Consider the following 27,462-nt stretch of genomic DNA (forward strand, 5'->3'; position numbering starts at 1 on the left):
ATGGTCAGGGTCTTTCTGGGAGGAAGTAGAGTAGGGAGGCAATGGGAAGGGGAAAGCCCTAGCAAACTTGTTTGGAGGACCAGAACTAAAACATTTCTCACCAGATCAGAGGAAAGTTTCTTTCTCTGCTCTCTGTGGCAGCCAATGTCGTTAATACCTACTTGGACACCTGATACTTTAGATCATTAGGCAGAACAGGAAAGAATGGTCAGTCTAGTGAACAATAAATGGGAACAGTGAGTCTTGAAGGCTGTGGCAAGAGAGGTTTCTGATCTAGGAAGCATCCCAGCCTGGCCTCAGGGAACCAGGTGCTTGAGATCATTTTCCTCAAAAGCCAAGCCTTCATCATATAATCCAATCATGGGGTACCTAAGCAGGACTATTTGGCAACAAGAAGGCACAAAGCCTTGGGAAGAGAGGACAGGTTGCTTTGTGGAACTCCATCCCAGGACGTTTGTTTGGTGGTAATTTTTTTTTTTATGAAGCAGAAATATTTTAGTCTTAAATTCATGCCAAACACTGCTCTGAACTGAGCATCAAATTGTTTCTCCCCAAAACAGAGTTGAGGGACCAAGCCAGCTCTGGGGAAAGGGTCTAAGGGCAAACGCTGTCTCAGTACATAGTCTGCTGCCAAGGCCTCTCTGAAAGGAACCACTGTCCAGAGAGAACCTCTGTCTCGTAGCTCTCTTCTCTTGGTGTTCCCATTGACTCCAGGGAGAACTCCATATCCCATTCTGGTTCTTCACATGCTAGGCTGAAGAGAATCTGCTTGGAGGTGCCCAGGCTGGAAGGACAGAGGCAGAGAGAAGGCAGTTAAGCTCAACCTGGGACTGCCCTCCAGCACCACAGACCTCAAGAAACCTTTGATCTTCAATATTCCCTGGGAATGCGGTGGTCATTTGCCAAATGCCATTGACATGCATCATTGACATAAAAAAAGAGGAAAGTTATGGGGGGATGTGGGGAGACTCTCCTCAGCGGGGGGAATTAAAAGAGAAGGAAGGGCAGTGTAGAAATGTCACTAGAGACAGCATGTTCTTCAGTGGAAAGAGTACTGGTCTTAAGAGTCAAAAACATGAATAAAACCTCAGCTCAAGCTCTGTGTGTGCATGTGTGTGTGTGTGCATCTGTGTGTGTGTGTGTGCCCACGAAACCTTTACTTTGCCCAGGGTCACACAGATAGGAAGTATCTAAGGCCAAATTTGAACCCAGGGCCACCTGGCTCCAGGATGGTCTTTCTAGACACTGACCCACTTAGTTACCCCTTCAAGATGTATTTCTGTGGACAAGTAACCTAACTTCTCTGAGTCTTTCTACATTTGTAAAATAGGATAATACTTGCTCAGAGTGGTTAAAGAGCTAGCTTTGAAGGCAGGAAGATGGTAGTTCAAATCCTGCCTCTGACACATGCTACTTATGCAGTTAAGAGGGTAACATTTAACCTCTTAGTGCCAGAGAAAGCTCACTAAGACTAGATAGGGATAAAATCTGTGGCTTTACTCACATAAGGAAATTCCGGATTGAAGGGATTTATATTTTTCTAAAATTATGTTACAGAAAAGTTGTTGATATGCCTTAATGGAGGAAATTTCCACAGTGGGAAACTCCCCAGAATGGATGAAATCTCAAGTCTAGAATTGAAAAAAACAAAAAACAAAAACACAAAACTCCCAGTCCCTACCCTCTGAAGCTTGTTGTGAAGAAAGTGTTTTGAAAACCACAAAGACAAATAGGAACATAAACTATTCTTGGTCTTTATCTTAAGTTGCTGTTGAATTATTTCAGTCATGGCCAACTCTTCATGACCCCATTTGGGGTTTTCTTGGCAAAGATAAACTGGAGTGGTTTGCCATTTCCTTTTCTGGTTCATTTTACAGATAAGGAAACTGAGGCAAATGGTTTAAGTGACTTGCCCAGCTAGTAAGTGTCGGAGGCTAGATTTTAGCTCATCTTCCTGAATGCCATTTAGTTTCTCTGGCTATCTTAAGTACTTACTCTCTTTCACTGGCTTTGGGCTTAAATTTTAAGGTACTGAAAGCACCCTCGACTGCCTTGGGCAAGTAAATGGGATGCCTCTCCAGCCTCCTCTGAGTGCTGATGGTTCTCCTTTCAATGTTTTTCCGAAGATGACTTTCCACTATTCGAATGGTATGAGATGTGATGTCTTCTGAGTGCCTTCGAGGAGCCCGAAGGATCCAGTTGGAGTGCAAGCTGTGTTCTTGGGAGCTGGTTGCCACTGGAGGAGAGAAGGAGATTGTCTATATTATGGCTCTTGAATCAAGGAAAGGTGAATCCCAACTCAGGATCAATAAAATACAAAGACAGTAAAGGAAGCAGCTGGGGCCAAAAAAAGGATGCCATTTATTGTTTATAGGAGAGTATTTCTATGGGAGAGAGGAAGGAAATTGATGAGAAGTGACAGAGATGTCAGAAAAAAAGATGGAGTGCCACTTAAATGTAAAAAATACCCAGAACATGCACAAAGTCAGAATGGGGCACAAACAGAGAAATTTTGTTGTTGTTATTGTTTATTTGTGCCCAACTCTTCATGACCCTGGGACCATACCATCCATTGAGTTTTCTTGGCAATGAGACTGGAATGGTTTGCCATTTCCTTCTTTAGTGGATTAAGGCAAACTGAAGTTAAATGATTTGCCCTGGGTCACACAGTTAATAAGTGGCTGGGGCTGGATTTGAACTCAGATATTCCTGATTCTAGGCCCACTGAGCCACCTAGGTGCCTGTTAAAACTTAATTAAACTTAATATATGCTTTTAATAGGTAAGTTATATTAACAGAAAGTTCACAATTTCACATACAATCTTCTTTTTATATTTAAATATTTATTAATGACTGTTTACTTCATAATAAAAAAAGCTTTTAAAATTGTTTAAAGAACATTAGTTCCAGCTTTAAATAATGAGTCAAACAAAGGTATGACTCCCTCAGAAACATCTCCACCAAAGTCTAACAAATAACAAACTCCTCTCCAGATATCAGCTGTAGGAAATCCAGTGGAGGGGCATTGTTTGGGAACGTTTTACATACTCTAGTCATGATCAAAATATCCTCCACATTGCTATGAAGGACAGACCGTCAAGAACAAAAAAAGGGGGAGTTTAATTCACTTTGGGCACTGAATATACTTCATCAGAAATGGGGAATAATCACACCAAATGCCTAAATTGGTCTAGATTGAATAAAGACAGGAAAGAAAATACCATTTAATTAGACCACTGTTGATAAATCACATTTCAAAATGGTTGCAAAATAAATAGTAATTTTAAAGTGAGCTCAATTTGCCTGCTCAGTTCTCTCAAGAAAAGACTAATAATACACTCTCCTGAGAGAGAAAAGATTCCCTCTATCTTTTCTGAAGTTGGGTAGTGGGGGGAGAGGGTAGGGCAGTAATCCTGTTTAATTCTAGGTGCACCAGAGATTGTGCTGAACTCCACCTATGGAAAGACTATGTTTCTATAGCAGCTAGGTGGTTCAGTGGATAATATTGGAGCTGGAGTCAAGAAGACCTGAGTTCAAATTTGGTCTTGGATAGATTAATGACTCTGGGCAAGTTACTTAACCTCTATTTGCCTCTATTTCCTCAACTGTCAGGGACAGGTGGCTCAGTGGATAGAGTTCTGGGTCTGAAGTCAGGAAGATTCATCTTCCTGAGTTCAAATTTGGTCTCATATACTTACTAGCTGTGTGATCCTGAGTAAAACACTTAACCCTGTTTGCCTCAGTATCCTTATCTGTAAAATGAGCTGGAGAAGGAAAGGCAAACCATTCCATTATCTTTGCAGAGAAAACTCCAAATGGAGTCACAAAGAGTCTGGCTTGATTGAACAACCTCAACTGTAAACTGTGGATAACAGGTTTGTAGTAAGGATCAAATGAGAAATTTATAAAGTGCTTAGCACAAAGCCTGGCACATATATACACACACATGCTTAATAAATTCTTGTTTCTTTCCTCCCTTCAGGTACACTATAGGATTATGGGTTAAGAGATGTCAGTGGTCTTTATCTTAATAAATGATATAATATGATAGGATATGATATAATATAATATAAATAATAAAAATTATTTGGGAATGGCACTGTCAATGAAATACTGGGGAGTAGAAGAAGAAGGACCCTGAAGAGATGGATGACAATTGAGAGACTTGATGTGGGTGGAGCTAAGCAGGAGGTACTGTTGGGAGTTCCAGAGTGAAGATGGTGGCATCAGTCCATGACTTTAACTAAAGCCCATATCACCACCCACTCCATCTCCTTTGGCCACCCGAAGAGCTCCTTTTTCCATGGGTTTGGTGCATTTACCATCAAAGTCAACGTCTTCATTTGCAGGTTCTGCCACAGGACCTCGGGGACGTTTCTCTGTCTCCAATTCAGCAATGATGGAATCGAAGAAAGCAATGGCTTCCATTACATCTGCATTCAAATGTGGGGCTTTCTTTGGTGCTATTTTCTGTAATACACCAATAAGAGAGAAGGCACTGAGCTACTATCATCCAAGATGTTAAGAAGCAAATGTTTGCTGAATTGAATCGCTACCCAACTGAGCAATAGCAGTCTCAAATAGAAATAACTTGTGAGTCTTCTATTTGCAAATTAATGAGATTTAAAGGATTTGTTTCAACAAATATTTGCTGAGAAAAAGGGCAGACACCACATGCTCACATTGCGTCTCTGTGTCATGTTTTGGCAATTCTCACAATATTTCAAACTTTTCTATGATTATTATATCTTTTGTGATGATCTGTGATCAGTAATCTTTCATGTTGCTATTGTAATTGTTTTGAGGCACCATGAAAAGCAACCACTAAGACAATTAATTTAAATGATAAATGCTCTGGGTGTTCGGAAGTGGTCCATTGACCAACCATTTTCCCTTTCTCTCCCTCTCCTCCAGCCTCCCTATTCCCTGGGACACAATATCGAAATTAAAATAAGTGACTACATTACAATGGCCTCCAAGTGTTCAAGTAAAAAGAGGAGCTAATCAGTGCTGCAGATTTCATTGTTGTTTTAGTTTAATAAATTGCCAGTCACTCCACCCTTCAGTAGCCACCATTCTGATCAGTCAGCAGCTATCAATATCCATGTAAGACCCTCCACCAGCAAAAAGATTCCAACCCACTGAAGATTCCAAGGATGATTAGCAGTTTTTAGCAGCAAAGTATTTTTAAATTAAGGCATGTACATTGCTCTTTTTCAAAGATATACTACTACACACTTAAAAGACTACACTACATTAAAACTACGTAACTTTTATATTCATTGGAAACCAAAAATTTTGTGACTCCCTTTATTGCAGTGGTCTGAAATCAAACTCACAATATCTTTGGCATGTGCCTGGATGCCATTTCTTTTTAGGCAGTCCTTGATATATGGCACCCTAGGCTACTGTCTATAGCTTCTCTTGGGTCTTTTTCTCCTTCAGATAAATAAGAAATAGAATGTTGAAAGTTTTATTGAATGGACTCTCAGGCTCCTTGCAACTCTTAGATTTTGTGCAGGTTACCATTGTTCTCTGACAGAAGGAAAGGAGGGCTATATTTACAAAAAACAGCTAGCAGAAGCAACATTACAAAGTACAGAGTACTGAAGTTGTATGATTTAGGAGTTAGTCTTGGAGTTGAAAGTTTTGAATTGGTTCTGCAACTCCCTAGCTATGTAATCCTTGGTCTAATCTCTGAGCCTCAATTTCTACATCTATGAAATAGGCATAATACTTATATTATCCATCTAATAGGTTGTTGTAAAGTTCAAGCAAAGTAATATAGAAAAACCATTTTGTAGGTGGTAACATTAGGATATATTTCAGTTAATGTATGGTATGAACAAGTTGTTCACTAGCACAGATTGAAATCTCTCCATACCTATAGTGTAATATATCAGGTGTTCCTGATTTCTATGCCCAGCTCTCTATCCACTTTACCATCTAGCAATCTAAATATGCCATAATGTAATGAAATGTAGCATATGCTGGACTTGGAGTCAAGAAGACCTGAATACAAATCTAGCCTATGGCATTTGCTACTTGTGTGATCACCAAATCATTCAACTTTGCTAAGCCTCAGTTTTCTCATCTGTGAAGTAGAAATAATTGTAATACCTGTATATCTACTTCTTGGGCTTATTGTGAGGTTCAAATAACATAATATAGACATATCACTTTGCAAACTTCTTTTTTTGCAAAAAAGTGTTATATATAAGTTTCAGTTATTATTATGAACTTAATGAGGTGCTGTGACTATCAAAAATCATTATTTCATAGGCAGCCTTCTGATACTGAGTCTGTGCAGATTTAACTGAGCTCAGACATTGATTCTGATGAGATTCTATAAATTTGTGTTCTCATTATGGAATGGGTTGAGGTCACAAAAGAAAGAAAAAGAGGGAAAGGTTTTAGTGGCTTTTCAGGAAAAGGACATGGGAAAATAAAATAATTTTGGTTGGTGAGTGCAAAAGTCACCAGTATCACCAGCTCCTTCCAGATCTTTTTAGCCTAGCTCCAGATTTTTTTCCCCTTTCTAATCAGATCTTCTCACCTTAGCTTCTTTGCAGTTCCATTAAGTAGAATCGCTGGAATACTAGAATGGAACCAGGCTAGTGGCTCAGAAGTACAATAGGATTTTAAATCAATGTTTAACCTTAACTTTAATAAGAATCTAGACTGAGAGAGTAATAGCAATAGGGGAAAGGGAGTTTGAAAAACAAACATACATGTCTAAAAGTTTCTCTAGCCAGCTGGCTGGATATAGTTGGCTAGGGCCTGAAATCACAAAAGAGCTAAATAGTCCCTGTTGCTATGCAATACAAAAACTATTAGAGCTCTCCCCAGTAGGGGAAAAGTTCAAGCAGCAGCTGGCCATAGAAAACATAAAGAACCCCAGCAAAGGACAGTGTGGAAAAAAAGAACAGAATCATAGAAGATCCTAACTTAGCAAGGATCATGAGAAATAATGGTGCCTTTCCAGTAGGGGAAGCAGTCGCCTCTGAAGTGTGAATAGCCCTGGCCACATTTCTTCCTTGAATCTTCCCTGTAACATTCCACTATGCTATTTAATAAAATATCTTTTGGGTTGCATTCATTTGTGCTTTGGTTGGCTAATAAAAGAAGTATATTAGTGGGTGTTCATGAGCTATAGTTCTGAATGGTTATTTACTCACTCCCATAAAAGGCATTGAACTTGGGGCAGCCTTCAAGGGGTTCCAAGTATTTCTCCAATAATAAGTCAGAGTTATATATTGCTTTACAATGTGCATTATCTCACATCAACCTTGTGAGGTAGGTAATTATCTTTATTGTACTAGGAGTGAAGTGATCTACTCAAGCTTACCCAGGTAGTGGCAGTAGATTCAAGATTCTAACCCTACCTTCTGATTCTATATCTAGGACTTTTTCTATGTTTCCTCACTACTCTTAATATCATGGGAGTTATAGCACATATATGATGGATATATTATGGATAAGCTACAATAGAAGACAGAATTAACAGTAATAATAATGGTAACTAACATTTATATAACACTCACTATGTGGTAGGTGCAGTGCTAAGCTCTTTATAATTATCTCATTTGATTTTCACAATAATCCTGGTTGGTAGGTGCTATGATTCTGTTCTTTTTTCCCCACACTGTTCTTTCCTGGGGTTCTTTATGTTTTATCAGGTATTCCTGGTTCCTAGGCCCAGCTTTCTATTCACTGTTTCACCTAGCTATCTAAATAAGTAAATAAATGAATAGATTGATAGACAAACAGACAGACAGGCAGAGACAGACAGACAGACAGACAGACAGACAGACAGACAGACAGATAGATAGATAGATGACAAGAAGGACAGAATGGACATATAAACTAATAAGGAGACTAAACCATGGCATTTAGAACATAACAGAAATAGTTAATAAAAATATTTGGAAGAAAATGGGACATTGACTAAAACATTTATGAATTCAGATAATCTTAATCAAGTAGAGATCTAATTTTTTTTATTTTATTTGGGAAATGTTAACATCTTAAAGCTGATCAGGTAGAAATTGTAAGGGACAGCTAAGTAGAACAATGGTTAGAGTGCCAGGTTTGCAGTCAAGAGGACCTGAGTTCAAATCTGACCTCATATACTTCCTACCTATGTGATCCTAGGCAAGTCACTTATCCCTGATTGCCTAGTCCTTGCCACTCTTCTATATTAAAAAGAAGGTAAGGGTTTGAAAAAGTAAAAGAATAAGTCATAGCTTGGCATGGTGGAAAATGTGATAATATTTCTCTGTATGTGCATGCGTATATATGTATCTAAACACATCTGTGTACAAATAGGGGATAGACTCCGACTTGTGTTTTTCATGGTATGGGAAACTCCCAGGTAAGGAAACTTTCTACCAAAGCATATAGGCATCTTCTCTGAAATTTATAGTTTAAGAGGTTCCCTAGAACAGTTGTGTCAAAATCTGTCTATAAAGATCCCTACAGGCCCATGGTGACATAGAAAATCATATCTTAGCATTATCTTTTATTGTATTTTTATTTATCTTGTTAAATATTTTCCAATTGCATCCTATTCTTGGTCTCATGTAGCCCTCAGACCCATTTGACACCTCTTGCTTAGATCTTTGAGAAGTTAAACCCAGTCATACAACCAGTAGATGTCAAAGGCTAGATTAGAGCTCAGATATTCCCAGCTCCAAGGGCAGCTTTCTATGCCTCTGTGTAATTAGAAAATCTTGAACTCTTGGATTTCATCTCCCAGAATCTTTTTCCCTTCATCCACGTGGCATCCTTATGTAATGTTTGTAAGTCTGGTATAACTCCGCCTCTCGCTCTTTTCTCTCACTTCCGTGGTGGGGTTAGCTCCCTCTTCAATCTAGCTTTTTATTATCTTGTTCCTTAATTTATTATTAATAAATATTATTAAATATAATACTTGGAGATATTGTATATTAATTTTTAATCTTACACTTCCTGACATGCTGCCTCTCACATATATGTCCAAACTACATGAAATTCATATTTCTGAAGAACTATTTCAAATAGGTTGACTTCTTTTTTTTAATATATATTCACAGAGCATGCTCTTGGATTCAGACCACATCTAATCATTTCTTTTTGTCATAAGAAAATAAAACATTGTTGAAACGTCCTTGCATTTAAAACTCTTTTGGTAAGTTTGAAACCTGCTTGAAAAGTCTACCCACAATTCCACAGCAAAATGGTACTTTGGATAGATTCCCTCCTTATCCAGGTCATTTCCTAAGCATGTTTCATTGTATCATGAAATAGGAATAACAGTCTTTGGAGACATTTTTATTGGAAAAAGAGGGGTTCGAAATCATTGAAACACTCCAAGTTTTAAAGGCCAACAGTGGCTTTAAGTCGTAGAACTGTTCAGATTCACTAGCTCTTTCTCATTTGCTGTATCTGGCTTTCAATTATAACTGTGTTTCTGATCTTACATCATATATTATAGAACTGGAGGGCTAGAAGAGGGTCTCAAGAGAAGCAGCAACTTGCCCTAAGTTATATAACCAATAAGAGGTAGCCAAGACTCGGCTTCGGGCAATGCATGCTGGAACCAGTTCAGACCTGCCAGGGAGAGTTGTTAAATTTTCAAATTTCATTTCATACTTGAGAAATAGGCAAACGTTACAAATAAGAGTTTGATTTATGATTTTGCTCATTAACTACTTAAGAAAAAGATAGATAAAAATGTGAATCATGTAGATTAAATTTAAAACTATGCCATACAAACATTTCTCCCCTAAGAAAGTCCAGTCATTCAAGTTGTAAGCCCACCCTTGAGCCCAAGGCTCCTAACTTTCAGTCCTGGCTCTGTTCATCCCTTATTTTTGCTCCTGGCATTTCTTCATACTTAAAAAAAGTTACTTTAATTACATTGAAATGTCACAGCTGCATTAGATAAAAAAGTTTGAAGAGGATAAAGTGAATAGACAGAGGGAAACATAATATGAACTACATAGGCTGACTCCACAGGGAAAAGGACTCTAATGTTTTTGAAGTTTCTGATAAATTCTTAACATCTTTTAAAGAAGGTATCTCAATTAAGACAGAGAGATAGTACATAGGATAATGTGCTAAACTTAGAATCGGGAAGGTCTGAGTTCAAATCTTGCCTCAGAAACACTTACTGGCTATGTGACCCTAGGCAAGTCATTTAAATTCTCTCTGCCTCAGTTTCCTCTTCTGAAAATATAGGGATAATTATAGCCCCTAACTCACAGGTTTGTTGTAAAGATTAAATGAGAAAATGTATGGAGAAGCACTTTGCAAGCCTTAAAGTGCTACATAAATTATAGTAATTAGCATTAATTATTATTGTTAATCTTGCCTCATGAGCATTGCATTTAACACCATAGGATGATAACTGAAAGCAGCTTAGAATCAGGAAAATTTGGATTCTAAGGGGCAGGTAAGTGACTCAATGAATAGAGCATCAGGTCTGAAGTCAGGAGGAACTGAGTTCAAATTTGATCTCAGCTACTTGCTGGCTGTGTGACCTTGAGCAAGTCACTTAACCCCAATTGCCTAGCCCTTACCACTCTTCTATCTTAGAGCCAATATTTAGTTTAGAAGGTAAGGATTTAAAAAAAAAGGTTTGGATCCTAATCCTGCCTCAGACATTGATCATCTGGATAACCCTGAAGTGGCTTCATTTTTCTTAGTTTCTGTATCTGCAAAATGAAGATAATATTAGCCTCTCCCTCCCTCAGAGATTTCTAAGGAAAATCTTATCAAGCATTTGGCCAACCTTAAAGTACTATGTAAATTATACAATTTATTATTGTAGATTTCGAGTTAGACGAGACCTGAGACATGATCTAATCCATAGTCCCCATGTAGTTTTTCTGCTGTCTCTGTGCTACCTTTAATAGAGAATGCTAGTAAATAACAGATGACTAGAATTTATATTTCTATATGACAATGAATATATAGTCATCCATCTATGTATATATATATATAGCACTTTAAAGTTTGCAAAGTACTGGACATATATTTGGTCCTCCAAATAATTTTGTAGGATAGGTGCTATTGTTATCCCCTTTTTACAGATAAGGAAACTGAGACCTACAGAGTTGAAGTGACTTACTTACCCAAGGTTATATAGGTAGGAAATGTCAGAGTTTGGGTTTGAGTCCAAGTCTGCAGACTCCAGAGCCAATGGTTCACAGAGATCTTGCCTCCTTCCTCCAAGTGGCTTGTCAATTAACCCTTCACTTGACCTCTCCTATTAATTTTTAAATGACTGGAAATTTGACATCTCAAAGCAGTCTGAATAAATTGTTAAGGCCTGGTATTTGGACATGCAAAGAAAACAAGCATTGGTCTCTTACCTTTATTATTTTTTTAAATTAAACCTTTACCTACTGTCTTGTAGTCAGTGCTGTATATTGGCCCCAGGGCAGAAGAGTAGTAAGGGCTAGGCAATGGGGGTTAAGTGACTTGCCCAGGATCACACAGCTGGGAAGTGTCTGAGGTCAGATTTGAATCTAGGACCTCCCATCTCTAGGTTTGGTTCTCAATTCACTGAGCCACCCAGCTGCCCCCAGGTCTCTTACCTTTAGAAGACTAAAATAAACCAATAGGAAAAAGAGCTCAGTCTTGGGGGCTATTTATGCTGTTGGACAGAAGCCATCTTTGGGTAGATTTGCTACTGTTATTTTCTTGGATTCTTGTGAATCTCTCATAATTCATCTGGTATGATCATTGGGGAGATATCTTTGCATGTAAAGTTTTAGCTAAATAAATCACTGTCCAACCATTGACCTCTCTTTGCAATTCAGCTGGGGCATTGCCAGCATCTTTTGCACTCTCAAAAGTTTGCCAGCCTGGTCTCAAAGCTGCAGCCCAGCCCAATGCTCCAAACACGAGAACATTTTACTGGCTTCCAAAACTCATTGGCTCCAAACCTATAGGCTTCAGGAGATCTCAGGAGAAGCTTCGGGCTTCTCCTTCCCTTGCCTTGTGTACCTGGTCCTGTTCCAGCCACACCTGGAAACTTAGACAAGTCAACTCAAGAGCTGACCTAGAAGAGTCTGCTCTTCTGAGTCTACTTCAGAAGCCTCTGGTGGCCTATTCATCCCTTTATCATAACAAAACTTATTTCTATTGGAAGAACATTTGAATTCTGATTGTGGCTGCAAAGTGAAAAATGGGCAATCATGCACCACTAACAGCATTATTTATGCCTGACCAATTTTGTACACCGTGCAACCAAGACTCCATTATTCAGAAACGAGGACTTCCCACAGAAAGACCTCCTCTCACAAACTAGCCATCTTTCCTGCCCTTCTTTTCCAGATACATTGAATCCAACTAGTTTTTTGCTATTTGAAGTATAGTATCTAGAGCAGGAGCCCCCTGCAGTGAAAGCAACTAGGTAGCAAAGTGGATAGAGTGTTGAATTTGGATACAAGAAGTCTGGAGTTGGAATCCTGCTTTAGACTCATACTAACTGGGTGGCCCTGTCGAGGTCCCTTTACCCTCTCTCAGCTTCAATTTCCTCCTTTGTAAAATAAGGATAATAATAATGCATACCCTACAGAGCTGTTGCGAGGATCTAATGAGATATGTCTAGGACTTTTCAAATCTTAAAGTGCTATATAATATCTAGTCAGCTATTATTTTACCAACATTCCCTATTAAAGGTCTCACGGAGGCGGTAGAGTAGCTATGTGGGGTCTAAGTGGCATGCCATTGTTGACTTGAAGTCAGAAAAACCTGGTTTCAAATCCCATATCAGCTACACAACCATGAGCAAATTCTTTTAGTTCTCTATGGTTCAGTTTCCTCATCTCTAAAGTAGGGATCATCCTACCTTTCTTGAATTTTTTTAAAGTTTCTTAAATTAATCAAAAGGCTCAAATGAGAGAATGTATGGAAAATACTTTGCAGAGCTGAAAGCACCATATAAATTTTTGTTCTGTTGTTTAGTAGTTTTTTTGTCATGTCTGATTCTTTATGACTTTATCTGGGGTTTTCTTTTTTTCTTTTTTTTTTTTTAAACCCTTAACTCCTGCCTTAGAATCAATACTAAGCATCAGTTCAAAGGCAGAAGACTGGTAAGAGCTAGGAGGTTCAGGTTAAGTGACTTACCCAGGGTCACATAGCCAGGAAGTGTCTGAGACCAGATATGAACCCAGGAACTATCATCTTCAGACCTGACTCTCTATTCACTGAGCCACCTAGCTTTTCCTTAACATCTAAGGTTTTCTTAGCAAAAGCACTGGAGTGCTTTGCCATTTTCTTCGCCAGCTCCTTTTACAGATGAGGAAACTGAACAAAACTGGGTGAAGTGACTTGTCCAAGGTCACAAAGTTAATAAGTGTTTTGAGACCAGATTCAAACTGAGGAAAATGAGTCTTCCTGACTCCAGAGCCAGCACTTTTCCCACTGCACCACCAAGTTGCCCTGTGCTGGTTGATATGATGATAGCAAGACATCTAAAAAGTGGAAACAAGACAACTAGATGATGAATCCTAGCTCTGCCGTTTATTAGTTTTGGGACTATGGGCAAAACCACTTCCCTTCTCTGGGACTCAGTTTCCTCAAGTGTAAAATGAGGGCATTGGATTAGATGCTCTCTAAGGATCCTGTATGTATAAATCCTATAATTATATAGTTGACATTCATTTAGTGCTTTAAGTTTTTAAAGAAATCACTTCCCATACAAAATCTCATTTGAGTTTCAATATTATCCTGTGAGAGATTTAGTTTAGTCGTTTCAGTCATGTCAGACTCTTTGTGACCCCATTCAGGGTTTTCTTGGCAGAAATGCTAGGATGGTTTGTCATTTCTCATTTGGCAGATGAGGAAACTGAGGCAAGTGGGGTTAAATGACATGCCCAGGGTCACAAAGCTAGTAAATGTCTGAGGACAGACTTGAACTCAAAAAGATGAGTTTTTCTGACTTCAGGCCAGCACTCTACCCACTGAACCACCTAGGCACATAGAGAAAGGAATAGTTTTCCTGTTTTCTTATTGGGATAAAGGAAAATGTTTGTAGGGAGAAGCAGAATGAAGTGATGATGAAAGATAAGATGACTGAGGACAATGAAGAGCAGATGTGTAATATAAACTGGAGAAAGAGAATAGGAGGTCGTTGACTTGGAGCTGGATGGGATCTCAGAGGTCATCTGCTTCAATTCTCTTGTTTTAAAGATGAAGAAACTAAAGCTTAAATGTATTTTAAAAGGGTAAGAGACTTGTCCAGGGTCACACAGTTAGCAAGTATCAGAGAAGAGATTTAAATTCAGGTGTTCTTGATTCTGGGTCTATTACTTTAACCATTATGTAATACTACCTTTTAAAGATTATAACCCAATTAGTCAAAACAATTAGGTGGCCCAGTAGACAGAGCACCGGATCTAGAGTGAAGACCTGAGTTCAAATCTAGCCTTAGATACTTACTAGCTGTGTGACTTTGAGCAAGTCTCTTACCTTGGTTTCTTCAATTGTAAAATGGGGATAATCTATTAGTATCCATCTATTTGTAAAATACTAGGATAGAGCCTGGCGCATAATAGATGTTATATAAATGAGTCAGCTAAATGACCCATTGGATAGGGAGTCAGGTCTGAAGATGGGAGGTCCTAGATTTGAATCCGGCCTCAGACACTTCCTAGTTGTATGACCCTGAACAAGTCACATAACTTCCATTGCCTAGCCCTTACTATTTTTCTGCCTTGGAATCAATACTTAGTATTGAATTTAAGGCAGAAGGTAGGGGTTAAAAAATGCTAGCTATTATTATTACTATTATTAATGCCTTAGAAAGATGCTTTTGTGCATATACAGTGTTCCTGTTAGTTATTGGAAGCTTTCCAGCCCTGAACCCTGTAGTCCCCTTGGAATTTCCTTCTGATCCATATTTAAAGGGCGATTCCACTCTAGACCATCTATTTTCCAGTTCTTTTGAAAATATCGTACAAAAGCAATTAAAAACAACTTTATTAAATCAAGATAGATTCTGTCTCTCGCTTGCTTCCCCCTTAGGTTTCTAGTCCCTTAGAGAGCTGTTGAAGAGACTGGATTAACCTAAGAGGACATGTTTCTTATAAATTCATTCACATAGTTACCTAGTACTTGACTTTCTTTGAAATGCTTCTAAATTGATTCCATCATGCTTTTTTTTCTCCTCTCTTGATAAAGAAATTAACCTACAGGAAGATGATTTCCAAAGCCGTCTACTTAAACATGCCTTTCTTTTAGTCTTCATGCACTGAACCAGCCTTCCTCAAAATTTCCCCCTAGCTCCAGATCCAGCATTTTCTATTTCTTTGCCTGATGAGGAATAATTCCTCTTCTTCAGTAATTTTATCTCACAATTGCTGTTGTGGCAAACACAACTAGAGGGGGTAGTTCAGTGGATTGAGAGCCAAGCCTAGAGATGGGAGGTCCTGGGTTCAAATCTTGTCTCAGACACTTCTTAGCTGTGTGACCCTGGGCAAGTCACTTAACCCCACCTCCCATTGCCTAGTCTTACCACTGTTCTGCCTTGGAACCAAAACACAATATTGACTCCAAGATGGAAGATAAGGGTTTAAAAAAAACAACAACAAAAAAAACAGAACTAGAGCTACCTGGTAGCCTCCTTGGAAAACTCTTGCCACGAATACAGGTTGTAGGACCATAGAGCTAGAATGATTTTGTAAATTATAATACCTTGGGTTGATCCTGGACTAGTGGTTTCAATAGGACAGAGAACCAGTGTGAGGAAACTCCCTTGTTCAATGCATATGAACATCATTGCTACAGCTTAATTAAAAAAAAAAAACAACAACAAAACAACCTAGCTTCTTTTTTATCTACAACTGATCAGACAGAAGAGTGGCAAGGGCTAGGCAACTAGAGCTAAGTGACTTACCCAGGGTCACATAGGCAGAAAGGATCTGAGGCCAGATTTTGACCCAGGTCCTCCTCACTCTAGGCCTGATGTTCTTTCTGCTATGCTACCTACAGCTTAATCTTAAAGTAAGTCATATTAATCTGGGACCCCTGAACTTATATTTATTTAATTTCAAATTTTATATAACCTTAAAATAAAGCAAGAATTACCATATGCAAAGAAAATTATATATATATATACATATATATATATGAAATCACAAATCTCTTATGTGTTCAGTTTACTTTTCTTCATAAACACATGATAAATGCCATACAAAACCTTCAAAGCTTTCCTGATTGTCTGTTTCCTTCTGGATATCCCATTCTCTTCTTTTGTTTATTTATGAATAGAATTATCCACAAATGTTCCAGTTACTTCCCACATAACAGAAGGTATCATCTAGGAGACCAACATGTTCATACAAATTAAGGCTCTCTTGTTTTCCCTTCTAATCCACTCTCTGGTGGTAACATTCACAACTAATTCTTCAAGTATTAATTTTGGGGCTGTGGATAATGTTCTCTTAGTTCTACTCATTTCACTGCTCATTATCCTATTAGTTCTTTCCCAGTTTTTTTCCAAATAAGCCTGTTCATCTGCTCTTATGGCACAGTAGTATTCCATCACAATCTTTTATCACAATTTGTTTAACCATTCCCCAAATGATGGGCATCTCCTCAATCTCTAATTCTCTGCCACTATAAAGACTGATGCTAAAAATATTTTGTAACGTAGAACTTCTTTTTCTTTTCCCCTGATCTCCTTAGGAAACAGCCCCAGCAATGATACTGCTGAATCAAAGGGTGTACACAGTTTTAGAACTCTGTGGGGGTAATTCCAGATTCCAAATTCTGATTTTTCCACATCCATGAGCTTGTTTTAAAAAATATTTTGATAACTGCATTTTCAGCCTAATTGGTTTCCTTGGAAATTCTATGTAGTTTATTTAATGCATTTTGAAAAAAAAACCTTCTTTTGAAGGCTTCACTAGACTTACAAAGGAGTTGATGGCATTAAAAAAAAGGATAAAGGACACTGATCTTAAAGAGTTGCCTCAACCACTATTAAGTGACTTTCCCATGAGATGCAAGACTTGAACCCAGGACCTCCTGATTTGGAGGTCTATATGGCCTATATCACTCTATTGAATATCAGTTCAGTAGCACAGTAGATATAGTTGGGCCTGGAATCAATGACTTGGGTTCAAATTCAACCTTAGAAACCTACTAGCAGGGCAAGTCACTTCACTTCTCTTTGTTTCAGTTTCCTCATCTGCAAAATTGGGATAAGAGAACTTCCCTCCCAGGACTGTTGTGAGGATCAAACGAGAAAATTGGAAAGCACTTTAGTATAGTTCCTGGTACCTAGTAATCTCTGTGTAAATGTTAGCTATTATTATTATTACTATCGATTTATGAAGGTGCTTTTCCATGTGTCATTTCAATTCCTCATTAACGCTTCCCTTGTGATAGCAACAGGATTCGTTTTAGACCAAGACGTGATCTTAGGTGGGCTAATCATGGAGCGCAGAGGAGTAGCCCAGGGACTTTACTTTTCTCAGTGGATCTCACTGGTGTGGGCAATGCTGTCCATAATCGAGACTGAAGCCTACACACGACTGCCCATCATCCTGCGTGACTCTTGACCCCATTAGTGGGTAAATCTGCTATAGATGGCTGGTCAGCTCAATATGCTAAAGCCTTCTTCTAAATTTCTGGACATATTTTTGTATAGCAATGGAGCACTTGGGTCTCCTTTGGGATTCTCACTCTCCCTATAAGGCTGGCCCATCTTTTTTCTAGTACATATATAGAATTCTAATATATATTATATATATATGGAATTCCACAATTTGAAAGCCAGAAGAGACATCTGCAATTTCAAGTCTAACCCTGAAAGGAAGGAAATCCCCACTCACACCCCAGGCAGATGATCACTGAACATCTGTTTGAGAACTTCCAAGGAGGGGAACCCTCCCTGCCTCCTGCCCCCTCCCCACCCTGCCATATACACCTCAAAGCTATTCATTCCACTTGGGCATGGTTCACGTTGTGAGGAAGTTTTTCCTGACACTGAAGCTGTCCACCAACTCCACCGAAGTTCCTCATGGGTAGAACACATAAAAAGGGGAACTAGGGACTGAGTGAATATGAGTGAAGGGCATTAGCTATGCCTATTGTCTTAAGATCCAGTGGTTGTATCTTGGGACAATTACCTCCTAATGTTCATTTGTCAGACCACCATTTGATTATCAATATCCCTTCTCCCTTTCCTTTTGTTACCCCAATAAAAATCAGTATGTCAGGCCAAGAGGCAGTAAAGTTCTTTACCACCAGAGCTAACTAGCTGCCAGACTTACTTTATGCTGGGAAAAAAAAAAGAAGTGATCTTAGGGTCCAGCTTCCTCATGTTGCTTGTAGGGAATTGAGAAATGGATTCTCATCTATTTTATGAGCTTAAAGGATGGTGAGCCTTGGGTTCTTTAAGAACATCTGTGGAGGAAATGGTCATGCCCACTGGAGAGGCCTAGAGAATGAGAGCCAGTCATTATGGATGGATTTGTTGGCTTGGACTGCTGGATGAGGAGCCAATCTTTTGTGCTAACCTTTGGGTGGGTGTAATCAGGAAACTCCACCCCGTTGGCTCTAGCTCAACTTCAGTCCATGGAGCATTCCTGGAGCTTGGCCCCTTCATTATACCTGTAAAAGAAAGTCTTCAGTATCTTTCCCTGATTGGGAATTTCCCTCTTATTTCCTTTTAGGAGGTCAAGTCAGATTGTGATGGAATAGAACTGAATTCTGGCAGGGAAGTAGTCTACTTTCTGCCAACTCCACAACTGTCGACAATCAGATTGTTCCCTGTACCTCAATAATGGAACTGGCCTTGTTTTTCTCAACTCCATAATGTCACCCACCCTCTGGCCGATTGTATTATTTCCCCACCTATCCCGTTCTGCTTTTTTGGTTTCTGTGCTCCCCAAATCTATAAAAGGTGGACTGCCTGCTTAAACTGAGGCAGCCATTGACTTGCTTTATTAACAGGTAGCACCCTTGCTAATAAACCATTATCTGGCTCAGAGAAAACATGTCTCAGTCTATCTTTATTGAATTTCACTCGCAACAAAACTGAGGCAGAGAAAGAGACTCGCCTAAGATCAGATGGCCAGTAAAAGCTAGGATGAGAAGCTGGTACAGGACTCCTTTCTCTGTATAACACTATCTCTCATACAGAGGTTGTCAAGGCACTTGAGTAACCAAACTCCTTTGGATGGATGAGGTCCAAGACAGGCTTAACCTATATTGAATTCACCTTTAGAACAAATACTGATATGGAGAGTTTCAGTGTCCCATCTAAGACATTGCTCTTCAATCAATCTTGCCTTTTCTCTTAAGTATTTTCCCCTTATCTGGACTGCTGCCATTGGTTTATCTCTTCACTAAACCCAGAAGTCTGCATTCCATCAGCAGGCTCCCTAGTGTCACACTGAGCAAAGGGATACTGTTCCATGACGCAGTGACACTTTTGTGCAGCTCTGCAGGCAGCTCTAAATAGAATGGGCTTTTTCTTCTGCCATATCACATTACAGACCCTTGTCCAATTTGCTGTTCACACTCAGCCTTCAGAGGTTTTCAGAATTGCCCCTTTCAAGGTTTCCCTCCCCTCTCCACAGGTCTGCATTTCAGATGACTTTTTTCACACATATAATTGTGTGCAACTTTCCAAGCCCGAGTCCACTGGGGTTCTTGCCTAGATTTCTAACCTCAATAGAACTATTTGTATAGTTTTCCTAGGCTTGATCTTTGCAATTCTTTCTGCTGGGTCCATCTGATCTCACAACCCTGGCCTGTCTTTTTCTCCAAGGGAGTGATAAAACTGTAGTTAGACCAGAGTTATCTCACGGGGCCCATTGGATGCACTTAAAGAATTAGAGCTAGAAGGGACCTTGGAGTTAATTCAGTACAACTGACCACTTCATTTTATAGACAAAGAAACTGAAGCCCAAAAGGGCAGAGACCTGTCCACACATAGCTAGTAAATGGCAGTGACTGAATTCTACAGAGACCCTTAATTCCAGGCCTTTCTACTACTTTACACTGCACAGCATTGAGTGCTTGAAAGAGGCCCACTGTCTGTTTTTCTGTGATTCCTTATATTATACCTCCTAAACTCATTACTTACCTGGTAAAGCCTTTATCTATACACCCCCTCCCCATTTATTTCCATGTTTTTCTCATCATTCAAAAACTGTGTTTCATTGAAAACCACTGAGTCAAAAGACCTGAGTTCAAGTTCTCTCTCTCTCTCTCTCTCTCTCTCTCTCTCTCTCTCTCTTCCCCCCCCATAGACAAGTCAATTAACCCTTAAATTTCTCCCCCAGGAGATCCTTTAAGAAAAGTGAGTTAAAGATAAATTAATGAGTTCCATCAGTGGAGAGAACTTCCGCAACAAGAGTTCCCTATACCAATAAACTCATAGATGTAGGCCAAAAACAAATACACACACATTCTGTTGTTCAGTGGTTTTCAGTCATATCTGACACTTCTTGACTGCATTTGAAGTTTTTGAGGTTTTTTTGGCAAAGATACTGACCAAAGTGACTTGTCATTTCCTTCTCCAGCTCTATGAGGAAATTGAGGTTCACAAAGATTAAGTGACTTGACTAAGGTCACAAAGTTATGCAGTGTCTGATGTTAGATTTGAACTCAGGTCCTCCTAACTCCAGGGCCAACACTTTATCCCCTAGTTGCCCACAGATACATAGACATACATCTATGGTATATGTGTGTAAAGATGTATGTATACATATATACCCATATATACACACAGATAGATATGTGCTGTCCACATATTTGCTCCCTATGTTGTTCAGTCATTTCATTTTTGACCAACTCTTTGTGACCCCATTTGGGGTTTTCTTGGCAAAGATACTGAAGTGGTTGGCCATTTCCTTCTCCAGCTCATTTTACAGATGAGAAACTGAGGTAAACAGAGTTAAAGGATTTGCCCAGGGTCACACAGCTAGTAAGTGCCTGAGGCCAGATTTGAACTCAAGTCTTCTTGACTCTAGGCCAGGAGCTCTGTCTATTGCACTGCCTGGCACTCACATAAATAACTTATAATATACCATCTATAATATATACCACAGGTGGTATATGGTACATGTGGTAGTATATAGTATTGAAAATACTGAAGCATAGCATATATATATATAGATGTATATATGCATATAATATATGTGTATATACCTATATTGTACCTATATATAACATGTAAATATACACTGTAAATGTATATATGTGTGTTTAGTGTGTATATATAAATATATGATATAATAAATGATATGGTGTCTATATCTATAACATATGCACATGCATATATGCTCTATATGTATGTGTATATATTTACATATATATATATATATTAAATTGGGGGGATTCAGAGATTGAGTCCAGGAGATAATGTAACCTTCATTGGTAGAACTCACAATGATCAAATCAAGAATTTGTTAAATACTGAAGTATATAGAGAGAGGGTCCCAAAAGTTTTAGTGCAGTCTTAATCTTTAAGAGCTTAAAATTACACTAAGGCTTTTGAAATCCCCTGTATATGTATATTCCCCACCAAAGTGGTGGCTAGGTGGTTCTGGAGATGGTATGCTGTTGGCATGATCTAGTTGGGACTCCATTATCATTTTAGAATAGTTTTCCAGGCATCAAATCAACAAAAGCCAAGTAATGTATTAGGAAATTTAAACAGAAGTGATGTGAAGATTCAGAATAGAGAATGAACCAGAATTGGGAAAAATAATCAGAGAAAGCTTTCTGGAAAAGATGAGGATTTTTTTTAAAACTCTTACCTTCTGTCTTAGAACCAATACTAGTTATTAGTTCCAAGGCAGAAGAGCAGTAAGGGCTAGGCTATGGGGGTTAAGTGACTTGCCCAGGGTCACACAGCTAGGAAGTGTCTGAGGCTACATTTGAACCCAGATCCTCCTTTCTCTAGGCCTGGCTCTCAATCCACTGAGCCACCCAACTGCCCCTTAAAAGCTGAGTTTTGATAGGAGTAATGAACTGATGGAGAGAAGTGTGTTTCTTACATACTTCCAGAGGCTCAGGAAACTCCCTCACCAGATCAACCAGATTTTTTTTTCCTGCAGAAAGGGGAGAATACACCAGCCACCAATGCTGTAACTTGGCTCCCAAAATGCAAAAATAGAGAGAAGGAAGGGGGACAATGGCATAATTTTTGGAAAAACCACAAGGTAAATGCTCATGATTTTGCTGTGTATTCCAGGGATAGGTGAAGTGGTCTGTCTACAAAACTACCCCACAGTGTCCATCTCTATCATTTACATGGAGTAAGCTTTGAAAAAAAATTGCTTATTGTCTCTGTTGCATGAGAGAAAGACAAACTGTCTTTGAAGAGGGTTATAGAATATTGCATATTGTGTCAACTGAGTTGTTCAGTTAATTGGTTTTTCACAACTTATTTTTCTTTGGTTTGTTGGTGTGTGCTTGGTTAGAGGAATGTTTAGAAATTCCCATGGCATAAAAACAAAAAGCATCAATAACACTATAATGCATCAATAGGCTGGATGAAGCCTTTTCCTTTGTCATTTCTCATACATGAGATTGTATGGCCTAGGGCAGATGCCTACTGGTTCTATATGACTTAAAATACCAGATATACAGAAAACTATAAAAGAAATAAAATTTGCCTCAAGTTATCATCTAGCTCCTTCATGGTAACCCTTATGCCCATTTTTTCCAAGGAATCAATGTCCTCAGATATCTTAGCAATGTTCCCTTCTAGACAGTGCAACTAGGTGGAACAATGGATAGAGCATTGGATATGGAGACAGAAAGATGTATATTTGAATCCAGCTTTAATAGACATTTACTAGTTTTGTCACACTAAGCAAGTCACTTAACTCATTTGCCTCAGTTTCCTCAGCAGTAAGATGGAGATAAATACCTATCTTCCAAGATAGTTGTGAGGATCAAATGATATATTGGAAAAGTTCTTATCAAAGTTCTTGGTACTTAGTTGGAATCTAATAAATACTAATTTCTTTCTATTCTTTCTACCATGTTTCCTTCCTTCCTTCCTTAGTTTCTTTGTTCCTTCCTTCCATCCTTTTTTCCTTTCTTCTTTTCTTCTTTCCTTCCTTCCTTCCCTTCCTTCCTTCCTCCTTTCCTTCCTCCCTCCCTTCCTTCCTCCCTCCCTTCCTTCCTTCCTTCACTCATTCCTTCCTTCCTTCTTTCCTCCCCTCCATTTTTCTTATTTTAGAACTGTCTTAATTACTCCCCTAATTATAATCTATTGATCCTGGATTCTTTCAGAGACTACTTTCTAATGAGTCAATTTGATAAATTAATTGGAGCTAAGCTGTTAGTAGTTCATTAATGAATTATACTTTCCAGATGATGTCGATATTTTTTACAGGTGACTTCACAGTAAAAACAATTCTTCAAACTCTGAAACTCCTTCTCTGTCTCTGGCATCTGAATATTCTCAAAAGTCATCATTACTCATGCCTGGAATAGATTCTCTCCTGATCTCCATTTTTCAGAATTCTTATCTTCTTCCCAGACTCAGTTTGGGTCTTAAGATAACCTTTTACCATGTTTATATGAGTGTAAGTCACATATCTTCATAAGTCCATAAGCTTTATAATGGCTGGAAACATTTTATTTTTATCTTTTTATCTCTAATGCCTAATCTAGTGCATGGCACATAGTAAGTATTTAATAAATGTGTGCTGAATTCAATTAAATTGAATTCTTTCCTATAAGCTCCTTATCCTCAGTCAGGTACAGATGACTAAAACAATGTTTGACATGACATGGATTGAACTGTTCATAAAGTAGCCTTTGTACATTTGGTTATAAATAAATTTGGTTATAAATTTTTACAAAATATAAGTTTTTGATAGGAATGATAAGTTGATGGAGAGAAGAGTGCTTCTCACATATCTTCTGGGACACAGGAAGGAGAAAGAACTTCCTTTCGCATCCCTCTCCATCAATTCAACCAGATTACTTTACAGTTACTTTTTCCTGTAACTACAACATGTAATCATTCTCTCTGTAACACTAAGGATGCCAGTGCCAAATGTTTCTTCGAGAGCACCACTAGCACATGGTTGGATCCTCTACAGGGTGATTATCATACAATTTTTATTGTAATTATTTGCATAGGTTGACTGTAACATCCATGAGAGAAGGATGCATCTGAACTAAGCTTTTTAGCTCATCCAATGTTCTAGATACTGTTCGCTGTTAATAAATATTTTAATTAAATACTTGTTGAATCTGAGGCAGACTTGAGAATTCTTTCTCAAAGCCATGCTCTTGATTTTTCCCATTCTGGAGCTTCTAATGTACTTATAGAACCAGCATTTTAGAGCATTGGTAGTTTCTCCATAGAATACCAATTATCAGAGATTACCAATGAATCTTGAAAGGAACATGGAGAATGGACATTCCTCACTTGATTCTCAGAGAGGAGCTTTTTCAGTGATAGTCTAATTCAATATTTATTATTTGCTATTATTTTACACTATTTACAAAGCTCTAGGCTTGGCATGATGTTTGACATAATGATGATTAAGAAAGGGTCCCTACACCCAAAGAGCTTATAATCTAGAAAGGGAAATAAACAAGTAGCTACTTCTAAGCAGCTAACATAATTTAATTCAACAAATATTTATTAAATACCTACTATTACCTGTAAAGCATTGTGCTACATAATGGAGACACAAAGATTAGAAAATTGCATCTTTTCCTGACCTTAAGGAGCTACAAGGAATATCATGAAGCACAAACTGTCTTCTCTGCAATCTTTGGCCCCTAATTGCTGCTTCCAAGTAAATGACTGATATGGAGAGCAATGGAATGATTTTTGAAGGAATTCCCAAAGTTTTCGTAGAATCTTTATTCCACCGATGTTCCTGTATACTCTACCCCATATCATCTACTCCTAATCTACTTGTTTCCCTTCAGAGGGACAGAGGGAAAATGGGAAAAGGAGAGGGGGGATTAATTATGGCAATATATTGATATTCATCATCACTGGCAATACCAATTAATCTTTTTTTTTCAGGAGCCTTAATAGTCCTCAGATCCATATAGTCCAACCTCACTTTACAGAGAAAATTGAGGTCTAATGAAATTAAGTGAATTTCCCAAGGTGGCAAAGTTGACATCAGAAGTGTGACTTAAACCTTGAATCTCTGAGTCCAAAGTGGATTCTTTCCATTGTAGCATGGTACATCTAATATGATATAGCAAGAGTTGGTCCACTAAGAGTATACTGTAGGGCATTCTTCCTCTTCTTATACAAATGCCAAGGAGCCTATGGTCTTATTTTCAGAGTGCTCAAATCATTTTTTGAGCTGCTCACTTTGGAGTTAAATACAGACAGTTTCAATTAGACAGACTGACCCATGACGCCTGGGATTTGGCAGTCAATCAATCAGCCATTCAACATTCATCAAGTGTGCCCTGAATGCACAGAACTGTAAAGAGTTACATACAAAGGAGAAATTACAGGACCTGCCCCAAGTAGTTTATAACCTAATTATAAATACATAGATATAAATACAAGAGAAATTAAAATACAAAATTTCATAAAATAACAGAGATTCAAACCCACGTACATGGTCAGTTTCAGGCTTACAAAACTGAAATATGAGTGATAAAAGAGATGATGCAATAGAAATCATGTGATCTAACATCTCTTTAAATCTCCGTGTCCTCATCTATAACATGAGAATAATAATACCTGCTATACCTATAAGGCCTGTTGTCAGGGCAAAATGAAACAAGGTTTATGAAAGACAATTTTTAAAAATACAAAGTCTTGGATAAACTTGAGGCATTCCAACAATTATAGGTAGTTTGTGAGTTTGAGTTCTCCCCCTTCTATAAATTAATTCTGGGATCCTATGAAGTCACTGATTGTCTCTGTATCCATGGAAATATCATCAAAACACCTGAGTTAAGGGGGAGGTGTGAAGTTAACCCTCCAGTTTGGTTTATATCATGACAAACTCGGATCTCTGGAAAGAACTGATAGTATCTGAATTTTTACTTTTCATCTGATATTGTGTATATTTGCTTATCTGCCTCTGCTTCCCCAGCATTAAAAATAAGAATGAGTCTAGTTCTCATTCCTTAGGCCTAAGAAAAGGAAAAGGAGTATTCTGAGGAAGAACTGCAAATATAAAAAAGGTAAGTCAATAATCTGGACAGTGAAAGAAAGAAAGTGGCCAATGCTCAGAGAAAATTATGCCAGAAAACTGGAAAGAATCTTGTCTACGCACCATGATTCAGTTGTGCCTACCTTAGGTTCCTTAAGATGTAATGGGGCAAAAGGTTTTTTTCCTCCTTTGGAAGATTTGGAAGAAGTTGAAGAAATCCCTTGGGCGCGACTGGCCTTCAAATCATTGAGGCTGTCAAGATATTTTTTCCTCAAGGCTAAAAGGTCCTGTAAGTATTGCAAGCAGTCCTGAGTCCGGCAGTAGGACCATGCCTGGTCCTCTTCGTAGTGCTGGTAGTACATGCTGGTGTCAATGCTGGTCGTGCTTTTGTACTTTTTTAAGGACTCACTGAATTTCTCCCCATTGCCCCCTACAACGTACACAGAGCTACTGCGGATCAGCCTTACTGTTGGGCTGGTTCCATCATAGTAAGAGCTTTCATCAGTCATGGACTTCCTCTGGGCGTTGGACTGAAAGATGGAATGAATCTTTCTAAACATGGTGCACTGCTTCCCTCTCTTGGTGACTCCTGGTTGTCTCCCCTTCAACCACTTGATCTAAACTGGGGCAAGGCGGTCTGCTTCCATCCCCCTCGTCTTTTAGGGTCAGTGTATGAAAACTCTTGTCAAGCAGTTGGCTGGAGCATGTGTCAGATAGGAAACATTTCTACTTAATAACTAATGGCAGCAGAGACAATCTGAAAGCACGAACTTGTGCCCAATAAATGTCAAAGAAGACTTGAGCATTTTTTGTGGCTTCAGAAAGGTATTATCATAAATATCTTCTGGTTAGCTTCCATCAAAAGAAGTCCCGGTCAGATCACCGAAGCTAGATCGTTCATTAGCACTCCATTGTTTCCTTTGATTTCAGTCACTGTAATTATATTGAGTTTGCTGCCTGGATCAATTTTATTTCAGCTTTATGGAGCTGCATTTTTCTGTGCTGACCATGGTCCTGAAGAAGTAATTCTTGGGTCCCAAATGAAATCCAGTTGGATAGGGATAAAAGACAGCACTAAGACAGATCATAATGAGTGCCAGTTGGTGTATAAGCCATTCCGCCAAGCTAGAATTGTGAGGATTGGCAAATGCGGCTCTTGGTGGCGGTTGGTAAATTCCCCACTCTGAGCAAGCATTGGACTATCCTGAGAAGAGAGCTGGTCATGTGCTATGGTAACTAAGAGATGGCAGCAGCTATCTGATACTACCCCATTGTTAGAGGATTAGGGAGATTCAGATATCTAGATCTATTACTTTCTGCACAGAAGTTTCAATCAGCCAGGGAG

The 27,462-nt window shown here is 38.7% G+C and overlaps 1 protein-coding gene across 1 annotated transcript; it reads right to left on the reverse strand.

The window, feature by feature from the left end:
* Positions 1-612: 612 nt before the first annotated feature.
* On the reverse strand, positions 613-26,677 carry C3H13orf42 (chromosome 3 C13orf42 homolog). The gene is made up of 4 exons (XM_044668947.1): positions 26,261-26,677; positions 4,323-4,470; positions 1,996-2,236; positions 613-784 (listed from the first exon to the last, which is right to left on the reverse strand). Exons 1-4 carry the CDS (start codon positions 26,675-26,677, stop codon positions 613-615), a joined length of 978 nt encoding a protein of 325 aa, XP_044524882.1.
* Between the last annotated feature and the right edge of the window lie 785 nt (positions 26,678-27,462).

The sequence above is a fragment of the Gracilinanus agilis genome, chromosome 3, assembly GCF_016433145.1.
Source record: "Gracilinanus agilis isolate LMUSP501 chromosome 3, AgileGrace, whole genome shotgun sequence".
NCBI lineage: Eukaryota > Metazoa > Chordata > Mammalia > Didelphimorphia > Didelphidae > Gracilinanus > Gracilinanus agilis.

Bases quoted from the DNA above. Each gene is read 5' to 3' on its own strand.
- C3H13orf42 (XM_044668947.1), bottom strand. From the start codon at position 26,677: ATGTTTAGAAAGATTCATTCCATCTTTCAGTCCAACGCCCAGAGGAAG. The intron at 4,471-26,260 runs GTAGGCACAACT...GGTGTATTACAG, and splicing joins TACATCTTAAGGAACCTAAG to AAAATAGCACCAAAGAAAGC. The intron at 2,237-4,322 runs GTAAATGCACCA...TCTCTCCTCCAG, and splicing joins TGAAGACGTTGACTTTGATG to TGGCAACCAGCTCCCAAGAA.